At 34.7% G+C, this 17,085-nt stretch overlaps 1 protein-coding gene across 3 annotated transcripts in view; it reads left to right on the top strand.

The window, feature by feature from the left end:
- Positions 1-16,490, top strand: part of FBXL5 (F-box and leucine rich repeat protein 5) — a 50,380-nt gene extending 33,890 nt beyond the window's left edge. The window contains exons 10-12 of one of the 3 annotated variants that reach the window (XM_033856873.2): positions 6,210-6,332; positions 8,536-8,684; positions 15,697-16,490. In XM_033856873.2, the coding sequence (XP_033712764.1) occupies positions 6,210-6,332; positions 8,536-8,684; positions 15,697-15,773 (349 nt within the window). In that variant the 3' untranslated portion in view covers positions 15,774-16,490. Of the gene's footprint in view, positions 1-4,728; positions 4,832-6,209; positions 6,333-8,535; positions 8,685-15,696 lie in introns of those variants that run through there. The other 2 variants (XM_019928452.3, XM_073805079.1) reach the window with 2 other exon arrangements.
- The last annotated feature ends 595 nt before the right edge of the window (positions 16,491-17,085 follow it).

The raw sequence follows: 17,085 nt of genomic DNA, 5'->3' as shown, positions 1-17,085 counted from the left end.
TGCTGCGCATGGGCTTTCTCTAGAGTAGAGAAGAGTAGCGGGGGCTACTCTTTGTTGCAGTGTGCGGGCTTCTCATTGCAGTGGCTTCTCTTGTTGCAGAGCATGGGCTCTAGGCATGTGGGCTTCAGTAGTTGTGGCTTGCGGGCTTTAGGGTGCAGGCTCAGTAGTCGTGGCACACGGGCTTAGTTGCTCCGTGGCATATGGGATCTTCCCGGACCAGGGCTCGAACCCATGTCCCCTGCATTGGCAGGCGGATTCTTAATCACTGTGCCACCAGGGAAGTCCCCTAATGTTCATTTCTTACATTGGTAATTTGAGTCCTCTTTTTTTCTTAGTTATACTAACTAAATGTCAAGTTTTGATGATCTTTTCAAAGAAGCGAAGTTATACTTTCTATGAGTTCAACCTTTTAAAATTTATTAAGCCTTTTTTTGTGGCCAAACGTGATCTGAGTATTCCATGTGCACTTGAGAAGAATGTGTATTCTGCTGTTTTTAACCGGAATGTTCTCTTTATGTTTGGTAGGACTAATCTGTTAATAGTGTAGTTCAAGTTCTCTATTTCCCTCTTGATCTTCTGTCCACTTGTTCTATCCATTATTGAAATTGGGGTATTGTATTTCTGACTATTTTTGTAGGACTTTTCATTTTTCCCTTTAGTTCTATCAATTTTGTATCATATATTTTGGGGCTCTGTTGTTAAGTGTGTATATGTTCTCAGTTTTTTTTAATCTTGGTGGAGTACACCTTTTACCAATATATAATATCCTAATACCCTTTGCCTTTTGTAAACATTTAAAAATTTAAAGTCTTTTTTGTTTCACAGTATTATAGTCACTCTTGCTCTGTTTTTGTTACCTTGTTTTTTTGGCCTCACTATGTGGCATGCAGAATCTTAGTTCCCTGACCAGGGATTGAACCCGTGCCCCCTGCAGTGGAAGCCTGGAGTCTTAACCACTTGACTGCCAGGGAACTCCCCCCTTTTGGTTACTTTTTGCTTGGAGTATCTTTTCTCATGCTTTTACTTTTAACCTCTTAGTGTTTTTGCATCTAAAGTGAGGTCTCTAATAAAGAGTATATAGATGGATCATGTTTTTAAAATTCTGAAGTTTAAAAATTTTTAATATAGTCTGTTAATCTCTGCCTTTCAGGAGGAGAATTTGATGGATTCATTTTTAAAGTAATTACTGATAAAGGAGACTTTACTTATGCCATTTATCTATTTCTTTTCCTTATGTTTTACATGCTTTTGTTCCTCATTTTCTCAGTGACTTCCTCTTTTTATGTTTTGTTTTGTTGTAATATACCATTTGATTCCCTTTTTCTCCATTTTCTTTGTTTTTTAAAGTTATTTTTTTAGTTGTTACCTTAGGGATACAATTAACATCTTGATCTTAAAACAACCTAGTTTGACAACCAGCTTAGTTTCAATCATGTACAAATACTCCACTCTTGACATCTCTGTCTCATCTCCTTTATATTGTTATTGGTACAGGTTACAGCTTTATACATTGTGTGCCCTTTAACATAGATTTATAATTACTGTTTTATGCTTTTGTGTATGCATTTTTAACTAATTGCTTTCTACCTTCAAACAGTATTATACCATTTCACATAGAATGTAAGAATCTTAAAACAGTAATCGCCTGTTCCCCTCCCCATTCTTTGTGCTGTTTTTGTTATATATTTTATTTCTATATATGTTTTAAACCCCATAATACATTGTTAATATTTTTTCTTTAAACAATTGTCTTTTTTTTTTTTTTTTGGCCATGAGGCATGTGGGATCTTAACTCCCCGACCAGGGATCGAACCCGTACCCCCTGCATTAGAAGGTGAAGTCTTAACCACTGGACTACCAGGGAAGTCCCAAACAATTGTCTTTTAGAAAAAATTAACAAAGAAGTCTTATTTCACCTTTTTTGCCATTCTTCATGCTTTTGTACAGTTTCATGTTTCCATTTGGTATTGTTTTTCTTTTGCCTGCAGAGTTCTCTGTAGTTTTTTGTACTGTTAAGTCTTTTGTCAGTAAACTCTCAGTTCTTGTCTGAAAAACTCTTTATTTCACCTTCATTTTAGAAGGATTTTCACTGTGTATAGAATTCTAAGTTGGTAGTTTTGTTTTAGCACTTTTAAGATGTTACATTGTCTTTCAGCTTGCGTCATTTATGAGAATTGTATTAAATTTTTATCTTTGTTCTTCCGTATATTATGTATGTTTTTTCTTTAGCTGCTTTAAAATTTTATTTCTGCTTTTAATGCAGTTTGCATATGGTATGCCTTGGTGTGGTTATCTTCATTGTTATCTTGCTTGGGGTTAATTGAGATTCTTGGATATGTTATTCCTAGCTTTCATAAAATTGAAAAACAAAATTCAGCTATTATTTCCTCAAGTACTTTTTCTCTCCTCCCTATTCTCTTACCCCTGCTTCTTGCTGGGACTTCCATGTATGTCAGACTTCTTGATACTGTACTATAGGTCACTTTAGTGTAATAGTTCCCTGGACTGTCATGACAAAGTACCACAAGCTAGGTGGTTAGAATGATAGAAATTTATTCTCTTAGAGTTCTGGAGATTAGAGTTCAATAATCAGGGTGTTGGCCAAACCATGTTCCCTCTGAAACCTTTAAGGGAGCATCCTTTCTTAACTCTTGAAACTTTTCATAGACCCAGGTGTTGCTTGGCTTGTGGCACTATAACCCCAATCTCTGCCTCAGTCTTCACACGGCCATCTCCTTTTTGTGTCTGTATATCTATGCGTCTTCACATGGCATTATCCGTGTGTGTGTGTGTGTGTGTCTAAATATCCCTCTTCTTAGGAGGACATCAGTCATATTGGATTAAGGCCCACCCTAATGACCTGATCTTAAATCTGCAAAGACCGTATTTCCAACTAAAGTCACATTTATGATACTGAGGGTTAAGACTTCAACATATCTTTTTTTGATGGGAGTGGGAGGGGACACAATTCAACCCATAACACCAGGGCTTTTTCTTTTCCTTACTGTTTTTGTTCTTTTTTCTCTTGGTGCTTCATTTTGGTTAATCTGGTTGTTCTTCAAGTCCACTAATTTTTGCAATGTCTAATTACTGCTAATCTCGTTCAGTGTATTTTTTATTTCAGATATTGTATTTTTCATCTCTAGAAGTTTCATTTGGTACACTCGTGATCCTCCCTGATATATACATATACACACACATATAAGCACATCAATAATGTATGTAAATATATTAAAACATAAAAAAAACTAATATATAGACATGTTTTTTGTTTCATTATGTTCATATTTTCTTTTAAATCCTTGAGCATATTTAAAATATGAAATCTGTTTTAAAGTCATTATCTCCTAATTTCATCATCTTTATCATTTATTGGTCTGTTTCTATTGATTCTTTTTTTCTGATTCTTTGAGTGTTGAGTAGTTTTTGATTGGATACCAGATAATGTGAATTATACATTGTTGAATTCTGGATTTTGTTCTGATCTTTTAAAGATTACTACTTTGAATCACTCCCTGGTCTGTATTATTTCTGTAATTTGTATATATTTCTAAAACTTTTTTTCTTATTGCATGCATTATTAATACTTTGTTTAAATGTTTCTTTCTTTGTTTGAGAGCAAAGAATGTATTTTGCATTTTACTGTGTAGGCCTGTGCCTGACATACTTGGGTATTGGTGATAAAAAGTAGACTAGAGTGATCTTTCTAGCATGCATTTCTTATTACTTGTTATTACTCCTTTAAGCGTTTCAGTGAGTCTTATTGCCCTTTGGTTAAAGTTCAGATTCTTGGCCCTTGCTTGCCTCTGTAGTTTATATCTTGTTACCTTCTTTAAATCTCTTCCTTTTACTTCCTCACATCTTCACCTCTGCCAAAAAAAAGACAGCAAGTAGGTAAACATAAACATAACACACAAACACACAAAACCATCCTTTCTTTAACCATACTCAGCTATTTTCGTTTCCTCCAGGTATACAGGCATACCTTGTTTCATTGTACTTTGCTTTATTGTGCTTTGCAGATAATTGCGTCTTATACAAATTGAAGGTTTGTGGCAACCTTGTATCGAGCAGGTCTGTCAGTCCCATTTTTCTAACGATATTTGCTTGCTTCACGTTTTTGTGTCACACTTTAATTCTTCAGTATTTCAAACTTCCATTATTATTATATTTGTTATGGTGATCTGTGATCAGTGATCTCTGATGATACTACTGTAATTGTTTTGGAGTGCCACAAACCATATAAGATGGCAAACTTAATCGATAAATACTGTGTGTGTTCTGACTGCTTCAACTGGCTATTCCCCCATCTCTCTCCATCTTCTCCTGCCACCCTATTTCCTGAGACACAACAGTATTGAAATTAGGCCAATCAATAACCCTACAGTGGCCTCTAAGTATTCAAGTAAAATGAGTCACACATCTCTCACTTTAAATCAAAATCTAGAAATGATTACACTTAGTGAGGAAGGCACGTCAAAAGCCAAGCAAGATAGGCTGAAAGCTAGGTCTTTTGCACCAAACAGTTAGCCAGGCTATACAAGCAAAGGAGAAGTTCTTGAAGGAAATTAAAAGTGCTACTCTATTGAACACATGAATGGTAAGAAAGTGAAACAGCCTTTTTGCTGATAAGGAGAAAGTTTTAGTGGTCTGGATAGAAGATCAAACTAGCCACAGTATTCTTTTAAGCCAAAGCCTAATTCACAGCAAGACCCTAACTCTCTTCAGTTCTGTGAAGGCTGAGGTGAGGAAGCTGCAGAAGAAAAGTTGGAAGCGAGCAGAGGTTGGTTCATGAGATTTAAGGAAAGAAGCCATAACATAAAAGTGCAAGGTGAGTACAGAGGAGAAGTCAGTGCCTGGCTTCAAAGGACAGGCTGACTCTTCTATTAGGGGTTAATGCAGCTGGTGGCTTCGTTGAAGCCAGTGCTTATTTACCATTCTGAAAATCCTAGGGCCCTTAAGAATGATGCTAAATCTACTCTGCTTGTGCTCTGTAAATGAAACCACAAAGCCTGGATGACAGCACATCTGTTTACAACATGATTTACTGACTTTTTAAGCCCACTGTTGAGACCTACTGCTTAGGAAGAAAAAGGTTCCTTTCAAAATACTGCTCAGAGATAATGTACTTGCTCACCCAAGAGCTCTGATGGAGATGTACCATGAGATTAATGTTTTTTGTTGTTGTTTGTTTTATAAATTTATTTATTTTTTGCTGTGTTGGGTCTTCGTTGCTGTGCACGGGCTTTCTGTAGTTGTGGTGAGCAGGGGCTACTCTTTGTTGCAGTGCACGGGCTTTTTGTTTCAGTGGCTTCTCTTGTCTCAGAGCATAGGCTCTAGGTGTGCGGGCTTCAGTAGTTGGGGCACGTGGGCTCAGTAGCTGGCTCGTGGGCTCTAGAGCGCAGGCTCAGTAGTTGTGGTGCACGGGCTTACTTGCTTCATGACATGTGGGATCTTCCCGGACCAGGGATCGAACCCGTGTCCCCTGCATTGGCAGGCGATTCTTAACCACTGTGCCACCAGGGAAGTCGCTGAGATTAATGTTGTTTTCATGCCTGCTAACACAACATCCATTTTGCAGCCCATTGATCCAGGAGGCATTTCAACTTTCAAGTCTTACTATTTAAGAAATATATTTTGTAAGGCTATGTAGCTGCCTTAGGTAGTGATTCCTCTGAGCTAGGCAAAGTAAATTGAAAATCTTCTTGAAAGGATTCACTATTCTAGATGCGATGAAGAACATTTGTGATTCTTGGGAACATATCAGAATATCAACATTAACAGGATTTTAGAAGAAATTGATTACAGCCCTCATGAATGACTTTGAGGGGTTCAAGACTTCACTGGAGGAAGTAACTGCAGGTTAGAAATAGCAAGAGAACTAGAATTAAAAGTAGAGTATGAAAATGTGACTGAATTATATCCGTAATAAAACTTTAATGGATAAGGAGTTGTTTCTTATGGATGAACAAAGAAAGTGGTTTCTTCCGATGGAATCTACTCCTGGTGAAAATGCTGTGAAGACTGTTGAAGTGGCAACAAAAGATTTAGAATATTACATAAACTTAATTGTTAAAGCAGTGGCAGGGTTTGAAAGTAATTGACTCCAATTTTGAAAGAAGTAGGGCAAAATGCTACAGAGCAATCATTCGTGGAAGGAAGAGTCAGTCAATGCAGCAAAAAAAACTTCATTGTTGTCTTATCTTAAGAAACCGCCACGGCCACCCCAGCCTTCAACCACCACCTCGATCAGTCAGCAGCCGTCAACATGGAGGCAAGACCCTCCACCAGCAAAAAGATTATGACTTGCTGCTGAAGGCTCAGATGATACAATAAGTATTTTTAGCAATTAGCAATAAAATAAAGTATTTTTAATTAAGGTATGCATATAGTTTTTTAGACATACTGCTATTGCATACTTAATAGACTACAGTATAATGTAAACCTAACTTTTTTATATGCACCAGAAAACCAAAAAAATTGTGTGGCTTGCTTTATTGTGATATTCGCTTTATTGTGGTGGTCTGGAACTCAACCTGCAATATCTCTGAGGTATGCCTGTACTGTATTTCTCTGTCTTCATACATTTGCATTTGCTCTCTCTCTAACAAACGTTCATTGGCTAACTTCTGTTCATTTCTATCTCCATTCCAGTTTAAACGTCACTTTTTAAGGGAAACCGTTTGTGACCCCTGTCCCCCTCCCTCCACCAAGGCCCTTAAATACGTTCCCAGGAGAGCATTCATCATATGATATTATAACTGCTTGTTTACTTTTGTCTTGTTTGATATCCCACTAGACTCAGTGAATGCATATACAGTTTACTCAAGTGTATTTGTGATACAAAGTTTTACATTCCATGCAGTCTGTCCTCAGTGTACTGAAAATTTGTAAGTGTTAGAACATGAAGCAGTTTCTGCATTGAGATACCTTCTGAGATCTTTTAGACCACTTTTTAGAAGCTGTTTTATTTTTTATTCTGAGCTATTCAACTTTATAGGAAAAAAAGAATCAATAAACTTTAAACAATAGTCTTCCTTTAAAGATGTCTATTTGTAATTACTGTGGCCCAGTCAAGCCACTGAAGTTCTGAACTGCCACTGTTACTAATTTAAACTGTAGGAATGGATCAGGGAATCTATGATTTAAGAAAAAGTCAGTCTTTTTCAGTCAAAATATAAGGAGAAGTATGCATTTAAATCTCTCACGTGTATTGGGGTCTTGATAAGCTCTTTTTGATAGGCCAGGTTTTTCTTGTAAACATGCAATGACAAAACATTAAAATGTATGTACTGATCTTTGTCCATCAGTGCCTGTCACTGAATATATAAATATTTCCATAGTTTATTCTAATCTCAGTAGTTTACATACTTTTACTTACCTTTACTTCCTAATTTCCATGTATCTGCATAATCATGCTATTTGTTTTTTTACTAAATTTATTGTATTATTAGTTTTTGGATAGTGCTGTCAAGATAGACTGTCTCTAGTTTTCCCAGTTTTTGCTGTTCTATAGAGGGAATTGATGTTCTCAGTTTTGCTCTTGATATTTTTCAGCTCTGCCATTGTCATTTCAGTCAATTTCTCATTTTATTCTTTTTATGTAAATTGTTTTTTTAAAATTCTTCTAGGGTATGCCATGAAAAGCAATGTTTTCATTTTTACTGAAATGAAATTCACATTAGATTCATTCTTTTAAAGGGTACAAATCAGTGGTTTTAGTATACTTATAAGGTTGGCAACCATTACCACTATCAAATTAGAAACATTTTCATTAAACCAAAAAGAAACCATTTACTCATTAGCAGTCATTCTTCATTCCTCTTTGCCCCCAGCCCCTGGTAGCCACTAATTTACTTTGTCTGTCTATTCTGCTTATTTTGGATATTTCATATAAGTGGAATTACATAGTATGTGGTCTTTTGTGTATGATTTTTTTCACTTAGCACAGTATTTTCAAGGTTCATGCATGCTGTGGCATGTATCAGTTCTTTATGGCTACATGATACTTATACTAAATTTTGTTTATCCACTCATTGATTAGTGGACATTTGGATTGTTTCCACTTTTTGGATATTATGAATAATGCTGCTGTGAACATTTGTTTGCAAGTTTTTCTGTGAACATATGTTTTCACTTCTCTTGGGTATATGCTGATTCTTTAACTCTTTGAGGAACTGCCAAACTGTTTAGTAATTTTCTTGATAATTTTTACTTAGTTTAGTAGGAGAGTGAAGATTACAATTCCAGGATTCATTACTTCCTTCCTGTAAGAATTGAGTTACTGTAATGTTCTTATAAAGAACATTTCATAGACTTGTTTATTGAATGTCTTCAGAAATGTCTCTGTTAAATGTATCCTGCCTAAGGATGAAGTTAGTTGTCATGTTTTATAGAGATACTTTAATTTTTCATTACCAGATTGAAAGGTCTGTTAATAGTCCATTGGGCCATAGGAATACATAAGTTTTCATAGATTTTACAATACATTTTAATTGTTAATATATTCTAATTGTTGAATTGCTTCTCTTACAGGGTTTTGACTCTGGGAGGAGGGCTGCCTTATTTGGAGCACCTTAATCTCTCTGGTTGTCTTACTGTAACTGGTGCAGGCCTGCAGGATTTGGTTTCAGCATGTCCTTCTCTAAATGATGAATACTTTTACTACTGTGACAACATTAACGGTAATGCCTTTTAACAATGGGATAATTTTGGAGGAGTTGATTTAAAAATTTTTAACAGTTTTGAAAATTCTTAGGGTTTCTATTTTGTTTTCTAGATTTCTGATTACCAAACATTTTTTACTTTCAGGTTTAGTCTGAAAGATAAGTTTTCTTATCTTTCTAAAGATAAATTTTCTTATCTTTCTAAAGATAAGTTTTCTTATCTTTCTAAAGATAAGTTTTCTTTTGGAGAGATATCTCAACTATCCATTCTGCCAGATTTTAGAAATATGTAATAGTTTAATCAATCCAAAGTGACAAGTTTTTATAGAATTACTACAATTCTTATAAAATTTTGGGAAATTCCTCTAGAGTGAAAGAGCACTCATTAACAATACAGCGTATTGCTGTTCTAGATACACCTAATTCTTAGGGATGTTAGAGTTAGTTTTCTTGTAGGACAAGAAAACTTCATAATGTAGTAGAAAAAGGAGGACTTTGGTAATGTGAACTCCTCAGGGACCCTGAATCTGGTTCCAAATAAATCTCTTGGAAGATTGAGGAGGATGGTGAGTGTGGTATTGGGAAGAGGCTGAGGTGCTTTAAATGTGATTAAAATTCCTATAGTATTATGGAGATTGAACCCTGAACCTACTTTTAACAGTCATCAGGTAAACATTTCTTGATTTTTTTTGTTTTGTTTTATTTTTTTTATTTTTTTTGTGGTACGTGGGCCTCTCACTGTTGTGGCCTCTCCCCTTGCGGAGCACAGGCTCCGGACGCGCAGGCTCGGCGGCCATGGCTCACGGGCCCAGCCACTCGGCGGCATGTGGGATCTTCCCAGACCGGGACACGAACCGTGTCCGCTGCATCGGCAGCCGGACTCTCAACCACTGCGCCACCAGGGAAACCCCTTGTTTTATTTTTTAAGCGTATTCCTGCCCTGCAGTGGGACTGTTTAATGTGCTTTTTCAAAGTACGTTCAGTGCCCTGTTGGGCATTTGATAATCACTGGTAGAGACTGAAGTCCTGAAGCATAAAAAGCTGCTCCTCAACTATTAGTAAGGAAGTCAACCTCCTGTATTTATAATTGGAAAAAATTTACATGGTTCAGATTCTACTGTGTCTTTTTACATCATGTTTTTTTTTTTTTTTTTTTTTTTTTTTGCGGTATGTGGGCCTCTCACTGTTGTGGCCTCTCCTGTTGCGGAGCACAGGCTCCGGTGCACAGGCTCAGCAGCCATGGCTCATGGGCCCAACTACTCTGTGGCATGTGGGATCTTCCCGGACCGGGGCACGAACCCATGTCCCCTGCATTAGCAGGCGGACTCCCAACCACTGCGCCACCAGGGAAGCCCATGTATTGTTATTTTTGAGAGTCCAGTTCATCTTAAGATCATGGGAAGATAAACGGAGTCTCTCAGGCAGAAAAATTGACAGACGCCAGCAAGACTAGAGGAATAGTATCTTCTTTAATGACATACCAGTAGGCAGAGAAGTTAGCAAATCTGCTGTTTCTCAGAGATTAGATTTTTCTTAAAATGTATATGAAGAGACAGGAGATAGCAGCTCTTTTGTTTCTTGAATCATTGGTGATGCAGGAGATGACCTCCCATGTTCTTGAAATAGCAACACTAACTTCAAGCATTTCTTTGCTCTCTGTTGCCTTTAGTGTATAAGAAGGAATGGGGAAAATTAATGTCATTTTAGTTGCAACCTGCTAAGTGTACAAAAGAAGGTGTGAGTGCTACAGTGCAGCACTTGCTGCTTTTGGGGATGCAATAAAAATATATATATATATTTTTAATACATGGTTATGTCATTGTGGGTTCACTGTTATACTTACTAAGGCTTATAGGATATATTATGAAAAGTAATCAGTAAGCAATTATTTTTTGTAAGAAAAACACCTTATTGGTAGGTTGCATTTGAATTGTCTACACTGATTTCAGCATAGGTTATGCTGGTGGGAATAAATCTCAGAACCTAATTTGTTATACTTATTTTGGGGTATATAGATGTTATTGGATTGGTAGGGGGATTGGGTTTCACTTCATTTTTATGATCTGCCTACTACTTTTGTGTGTGTGTGTCTTTTTAAAAAAAACTTCTTGAAATAATTTAGGTGTTGGGATAAAGTTAAATACTTAAATAAAAACTTTTGCACTTTGTTAGTATGTTAGAATCCCTTTCATCTTGACTGGTTTTGAATATATAAATATTAAAGTGTTCCAAAGGAGCTGCTACATTCTTTTTGTTGTATGTTAAGATTTTTTTTTGATAAATGAGTGGTAGTTTTCAATAAATGAATTTTAATGAACATATCTGACTTTAAAATGTTTGAAAGGAAATTGACCGTGCTTGTATAATCCAATACCAAGTCTCCTTTTACAGCTTCTTAAAGCATGATTTGGGGGAAATGGAAATCCTTTAAAGTTTACAGGGTGACTTGTCATGTGAACTTATGTTCCAGAGTTCCAGCCAGTTGCTCATAAAGCAATGCCCTGATACAATCTTTTCCTTAAAAGGCCATATCGACACTAGAAAGTGTTAGAATAAAGTTGCATTGTATCCAGTTTTGCAAGATGACACAGGATTCATCCAGTATCTTTTATTATAATTCAACTTGTACAAATACTTAGTGACTGTAAATATTTAGCTCCCTTTTCATTATTATTTTTATTATTTCTGAAAGTAGTCAATATTTTTATACATGTTCTTAAACTAATAGGGAGCATATTTAGGTGACACATTATATTTTAATATTTGAGAGTAACACTTAACTAAAAATGTATTTTGTCAAAAGAGAGTTTACATAGTTAACTACCAGGTTACTAACTAAAAGAAGTAAATGCTGATAAATAATACTCATTAACTAAAAAGTGCTAAGTAAAACAAAATTTTCTATTTCCTAAGCATTAGCAGAGATTTTGGAGAAGATAAATTAGTAATCAGATATTCAAACAGTGTCTGCTGCCAGCAAGGCACTATACTAAGCATAAAATGCCATTTTTATTCTTAATGATTCTTTCATGACATTTAAATTTGTTATTTGATTGATAAAAAAGTTAAGATTTAAGTATAAAAAAAGGCTTCTTAGCCATAACATTTAAAAAATTCCTTGTCATTTAAGAAGTGTTAGATGGAATTGCCTAGTTTTAGAGCTCTGAAGAACATTTGAACAATGATAGCAAATAAACTTGTTGTACTGATTTGCATTTCAATGTATGTTTAATTTGTGAATTAAGATAGATTAGATCATAGTAGGTGACACAGTTTCAGATGATTTGCTCTCTTATGTTTCTAATTTAAGTTAAAGAGGAATTAAAGGTAAGTGAAGGTAAGTGCAGATATACAGCATAAGTAATACGCTTAAAATCTAGGAAAAACAAACAATTCAGTAATAAAAATTTGGGAAAATAACAATAGCTACCATTATAGCTCTTCTTAACTAATATTTTAAAAAATGCTCTCTTACAAAATTTATTTTTACCATGCATTTAAAGATTTTATTTAATGATTATGCAAATGTTATTTTTCTGTTTTATTATCCTTTACCGTAATTTAGCCCGCATCTGTTATAACCATTGGGTTTATTATCTCATATCAAGATTGACATTTACTGGTGATAAGTCAAATGTTTACCTTTGAAATTCCATGTCTGTGGAAGCACAGCTGTCTACTTGAGATATTTGGCAACCCAACATATCTTAGTCATGTTTCTTTCCAATTCTACCTCACTTTTTCTGTTGCCTGTTTATTCTGTTGTCCATTTATTCCCTTTTCTAAATAGTCCTTCTGTGATGCTTAAGGGTCTTAACTGTTAACATTGCTTATGATTTCCATGCTTTGGAAATTGCTTTCTCCCCTGTTTTCTACAGTATGAAACTAACTTACAAACAGCGGTTGTCTTCACTTTTGCTTTGCCCTAGGCCTTCAACAAAATAAAACGCATTCATGGATGATACCACTTTTATGGATTTTTAGGATCAGTCACCTGGAATGTCATTCACCTTATGATGGGATTGTAGTTTTGAGGTAGTTAGTATTACAGTTGTTGGTTAAGCACAATTTATGCCCTTAGATTTCCATTGAAACTAAGATATTCTGGTGTGTATCTGAGAAAGGGAGCACATTTTATAGCAATATGAGCGTGAACTTTGTTTTGTGATGAATAAGGAGATGCTGACAGATATCAGGAGAGGGTTACTTTCTACCTAATATAGGACACATATTTTTATTCCTACATTTTTCTTCCCATATTATCCCTACTTCCATCCCTTAGACTTTGAGAGCAAAAAGTGACTCAGGTCACCGGAGTGGAGACTGAGGATCCTGAGCCTCTTTGTTGGGGGAGGTTGGTGAAAAACTGTGTGGTACAGGCATACCTTGGAGATATTGTGAGTTTGGTTCCAGACCACCATAATAAAGTGAATATTGCAATAAAGTGAGCCACGTGAATATTTTGGTTTCCCAGTGTATATAAAAGTTATGTTTGCACTATACTGTAGTCTATTAAGTGCAAAAGCATTGTCTAAAAAAAGCAACGTCCATACTTTAATTTAAAAATACTTTTTTGCTAAAAAATTTTAACCATCATCTGAGCCTTCAGTGAGTCATAGTAGTAACATCAAAGATCACTGATCACAGATGACCATAACAAATATAATAATAATGAAAAAGCTTGAAATATTGTGAGAATTACCAAAATGTGCCAGAGAGACAGGAAGTGAGCAAATGTTGTTGGAAAAATGGTGCCAATAGACTTGCTCAGTGCAAGGTTGCCACACACCTTTAGTTTGTAAAAAATGCAGTATCTGCAAAGTGCAATAAAGTGAAGCACAATTAAATGAAGTATGCCTGTGTTTGGAAAAATATGAATCTTTTGATTAGATTCCTTGATCCAGTTGGCTCCTTTGAGACTCCCATTTAATTTTCTCTCTTGAAAACCAGTAGCATACTTTACTTTGATTGCTTTCAGCCATCGCTTATGATTTTTCCCTAGGCGTGTGATTGCAGTATAAAATTTCTTCCTTACCTTTCTGTGCTTTTAAAAATAGGAGTATAGACATTTTGAAGTATTGTTGGGAGTTTCAGTTTGGAATATTGTACCAAAGTCTCCATGTCTCTTTCCTCATATTTCTCCCTTTCAAAAAAGTTAGAATTATATACTGAGAAAATGATAGATGTGTTTTTGCAAAAACCACCAGTTTAAGCATTTCATCACAGGGACTGTGTCAGGGCAGGGCAATGATAGTGAGGTAGGAGATTGGCTCTTGGAGAAAGGCTCTAATGTACTAAGAAATTTCATTTTGACTCTTTGATTAAGATGACTAGCATTGTGTCTTAAGAGAAAATAGTCTTAACAAAAATGCTACTTTATGAATTTTAAGTATTTGACACATTTAACTTTTCATTTTCAAAATAGAATAGATTTTAATTTTGATTAAATAAAAAATAAGCTTGTGGTAATTCAGTTTTATATTTGAAATGACTTTAAACTTTTATTATAGAACCTTTTAAATATATAAACATAATAATATAAAGAAGCTTTATGGATCATTGGCTTCAGCAGTTATAAACCTGTGGTCAATCTTTTTTCATATACTATTGCCCATTCCCATACCTGCTCCCCGTATCCCAGGCATTATATTACTTTAAAAGTTAAGCATAAGTATTTGAAAATAAATGAAATCATAAGCTATTGCAGTTCCACTATGCTTGTAAAGTTCATTAGTTTCTTTTCTTACTTAAAGATACATTATTATTTCCATTAGTGAAATATATGAATGCTATACTTCATTGATTGTATATCCTAAGAAATTAGTCCTTTGTATTTTGTATATTGCCATTACAGGAATACAAAAAAAAGTTAAATTCTGGTAAATAAGTGTGTTCTATGTGTTTATTTGCAAGTAGTTATTTTCTTATGTTGGTATTAGCATAATTGCCTTCTTTTGCAATGGATCGCTACTTCAAAAGACAAAGAAAGCTAATATAATATATTTTTCTAAGTTAAAGTCTTGATATCATTCCAGTGATTTTTCAATTATAATCCATTTGATAAAATAAATATTATTTTCTATAATAAAAATATATTTCATGTACTTTTATGGTCCTTACGTATCAAAAATGCAAGTATTTTGGTTCTAATTGATGAAAGAACTAATTAACTTTGTTCATGGTGCAGACATACTGAAAGGCTTCAATATAGTTAAAATGTCTTTTTCCGCATTTGCTCGCCTTTATGAAAACTGTGATTCATTCAGAGTACTTGACATTTGAATATGCGCCATGATATCTCTTTGATACTTTCTAATTCTCAGCTTTGTTCCCTAATGGATCTTTTAATCTAGTGTCTGGGTAGCATAATGTGATTGGAATAAAATGTCAGTTATTCCACAAATGTATTATTACTTTTCTTTGTAATTGGATCATAACTTTTATTATGTCTTAGATATGTTTTTAATTATTCATTCATTACATATTTAATTCTGGAAGATAATTTCACCTAACCCTATCACATGACTTATTTTGGGTACAGATATTAAATAACAATATGTTAAGGCTATATCTACGTAGTTTATTTTTAACAAAAATTTTGAATGTAATATTTATTATAATTGCTCAATACTGGATTCTTTAGCTTATCTATTATAGATAAGGTTGTTTTTGCCTTAATTATATTTCTAGGAAAGATGTTCATGATACAAGAAATCCATTGTGAAGTTATCCTGGCAGTCTTGTTTCTGTGGGTTATCTCTTTTCTTCTTGGATTTTTTATTTTGTAAGATTGTTGCCAAAAAATTACTTCTTTTCATTCTTCTTTTTCATTTACCTATATTAGTTAAAGTCAAACTGCTGTTGGCGATTTTTGTGCTGAATAATTTTTTATACACTCATTGTGGGATTTTACTTCTATGTTACAAATGTATTACTAGTTAAAAAAAAATGTGTTTTACTTCTTTCATTAGCAAGATTATTTTTGTGTGATAAGAAATTCCTCCTTTCACACTTCTCTGTTTTCATACAGGTCCTCATGCTGACACCGCCAGTGGATGCCAGAATTTGCAGTGTGGTTTTCGAGCCTGCTGCCGCTCTGGCGAATGACCCTTGACTTCTGACCTTTGTCTACTTCATTTAGCTGAGCAGGCTTCCTTTCATGCACTTTACTTATAGCACATTTCTTGTGTTAATCATCCCTTTTTGAGTGTGACTTGTTTTGGCCCCATTTCTTCCAGCCTCGGAAATCTTAATTTACCAGTGAATTGTACAGTGTTGTTTCTCTTGCAAATCCTATTTTTGTTTTAGAAAGGGATTAGGTCTTTTTCATAGGGTGAGAACAATTTTATCAGATTTCTTTTAAACTAAATATTTTGAAAAAAATGTCACTAATGCCATGCCATTTAAAGTATTTTTTAGATTATTTTGAGTTTTGAAGTCAATGGGTTATTGGTTCTCTTCATAGATAAACACTGTACCAAGTCTTGCAGATCTTTTCAGACATACATTTTTGAAGTTTTATTTTCAGAGACTGTACAGTTTGGAAACCAGTCTCCTTTCCATAATGTTTCCTTTATTTGAACAATTCTCAGAGGGCCAATTCAAACATATCCACATATAAGATTCTTTAAGATTATAAAATAAATTGGCTTCTTGGTGTTAGCTCAGGGAGCTGGCACAGCACCAGTGTCTTTGTATTCGCTTTCTTCAAAGACCCCTGGTTCCCACCACTGTCCGTAAATTGTCACATTTGGGGGAGGGGTTTTTAAAAGTTCCACAGTCATTTGAAGAAATGTATAAATAAAATCTACTTTGAGGACTTTACCAAGTAATTTCTTTTGTGTTTTGATTTTGTTGTAAATCTCAATCCAGGGTTACTTTACTGTGAAATGGGACTAAATAGGTCTTTTGAACTCCCATGAAATCATGACTCTGACAAATGAATAGTTTTAGACAGATACCTGATTTTATTGAGCTGAATTGTCTTTTTGAAATTTATTGTGCAGTCGTCAGAATTTGAATTTGTAAGCTTATCTTCATTGCTGTTTGAAATAATAATTGGAATGGAGACCTGTTATTCAGAAAGGCACATATTGAGTCAATTTTATGTCATGCTATGTATAATTTATGTCACAAAGAAGAGAACAGTCAGCAGCATGCCACCTATTTTTATAAATATCTGTAAGGCTGTGGAAGAGGAGGTAATCTTGCAATTATGTTCTTTGTGGTCCCAGGTATTTTTTGTTTGTTTTATTGAGGAAGAGGAAGAGCAGGAAAGATACAAACTATAGATAGACAGATTTCAGTTCAGGCTAAGAGAAAACTATTTTACACAGAGTTGTCTAAAGATGAAGGAAGAAACATTTGACGAGAAAATAAATAAGAAGTCACTCTGCTTTTAAATTTAACTAACATTTGA

The sequence above is a fragment of the Tursiops truncatus genome, chromosome 5, assembly GCF_011762595.2.
Source record: "Tursiops truncatus isolate mTurTru1 chromosome 5, mTurTru1.mat.Y, whole genome shotgun sequence".
Classification (NCBI taxonomy): Eukaryota; Metazoa; Chordata; class Mammalia; order Artiodactyla; family Delphinidae; genus Tursiops; species Tursiops truncatus.
The sequence above is the reverse complement of the archived record's forward strand: the minus strand, read 5'-3'. Positions and strand labels throughout refer to the sequence as shown.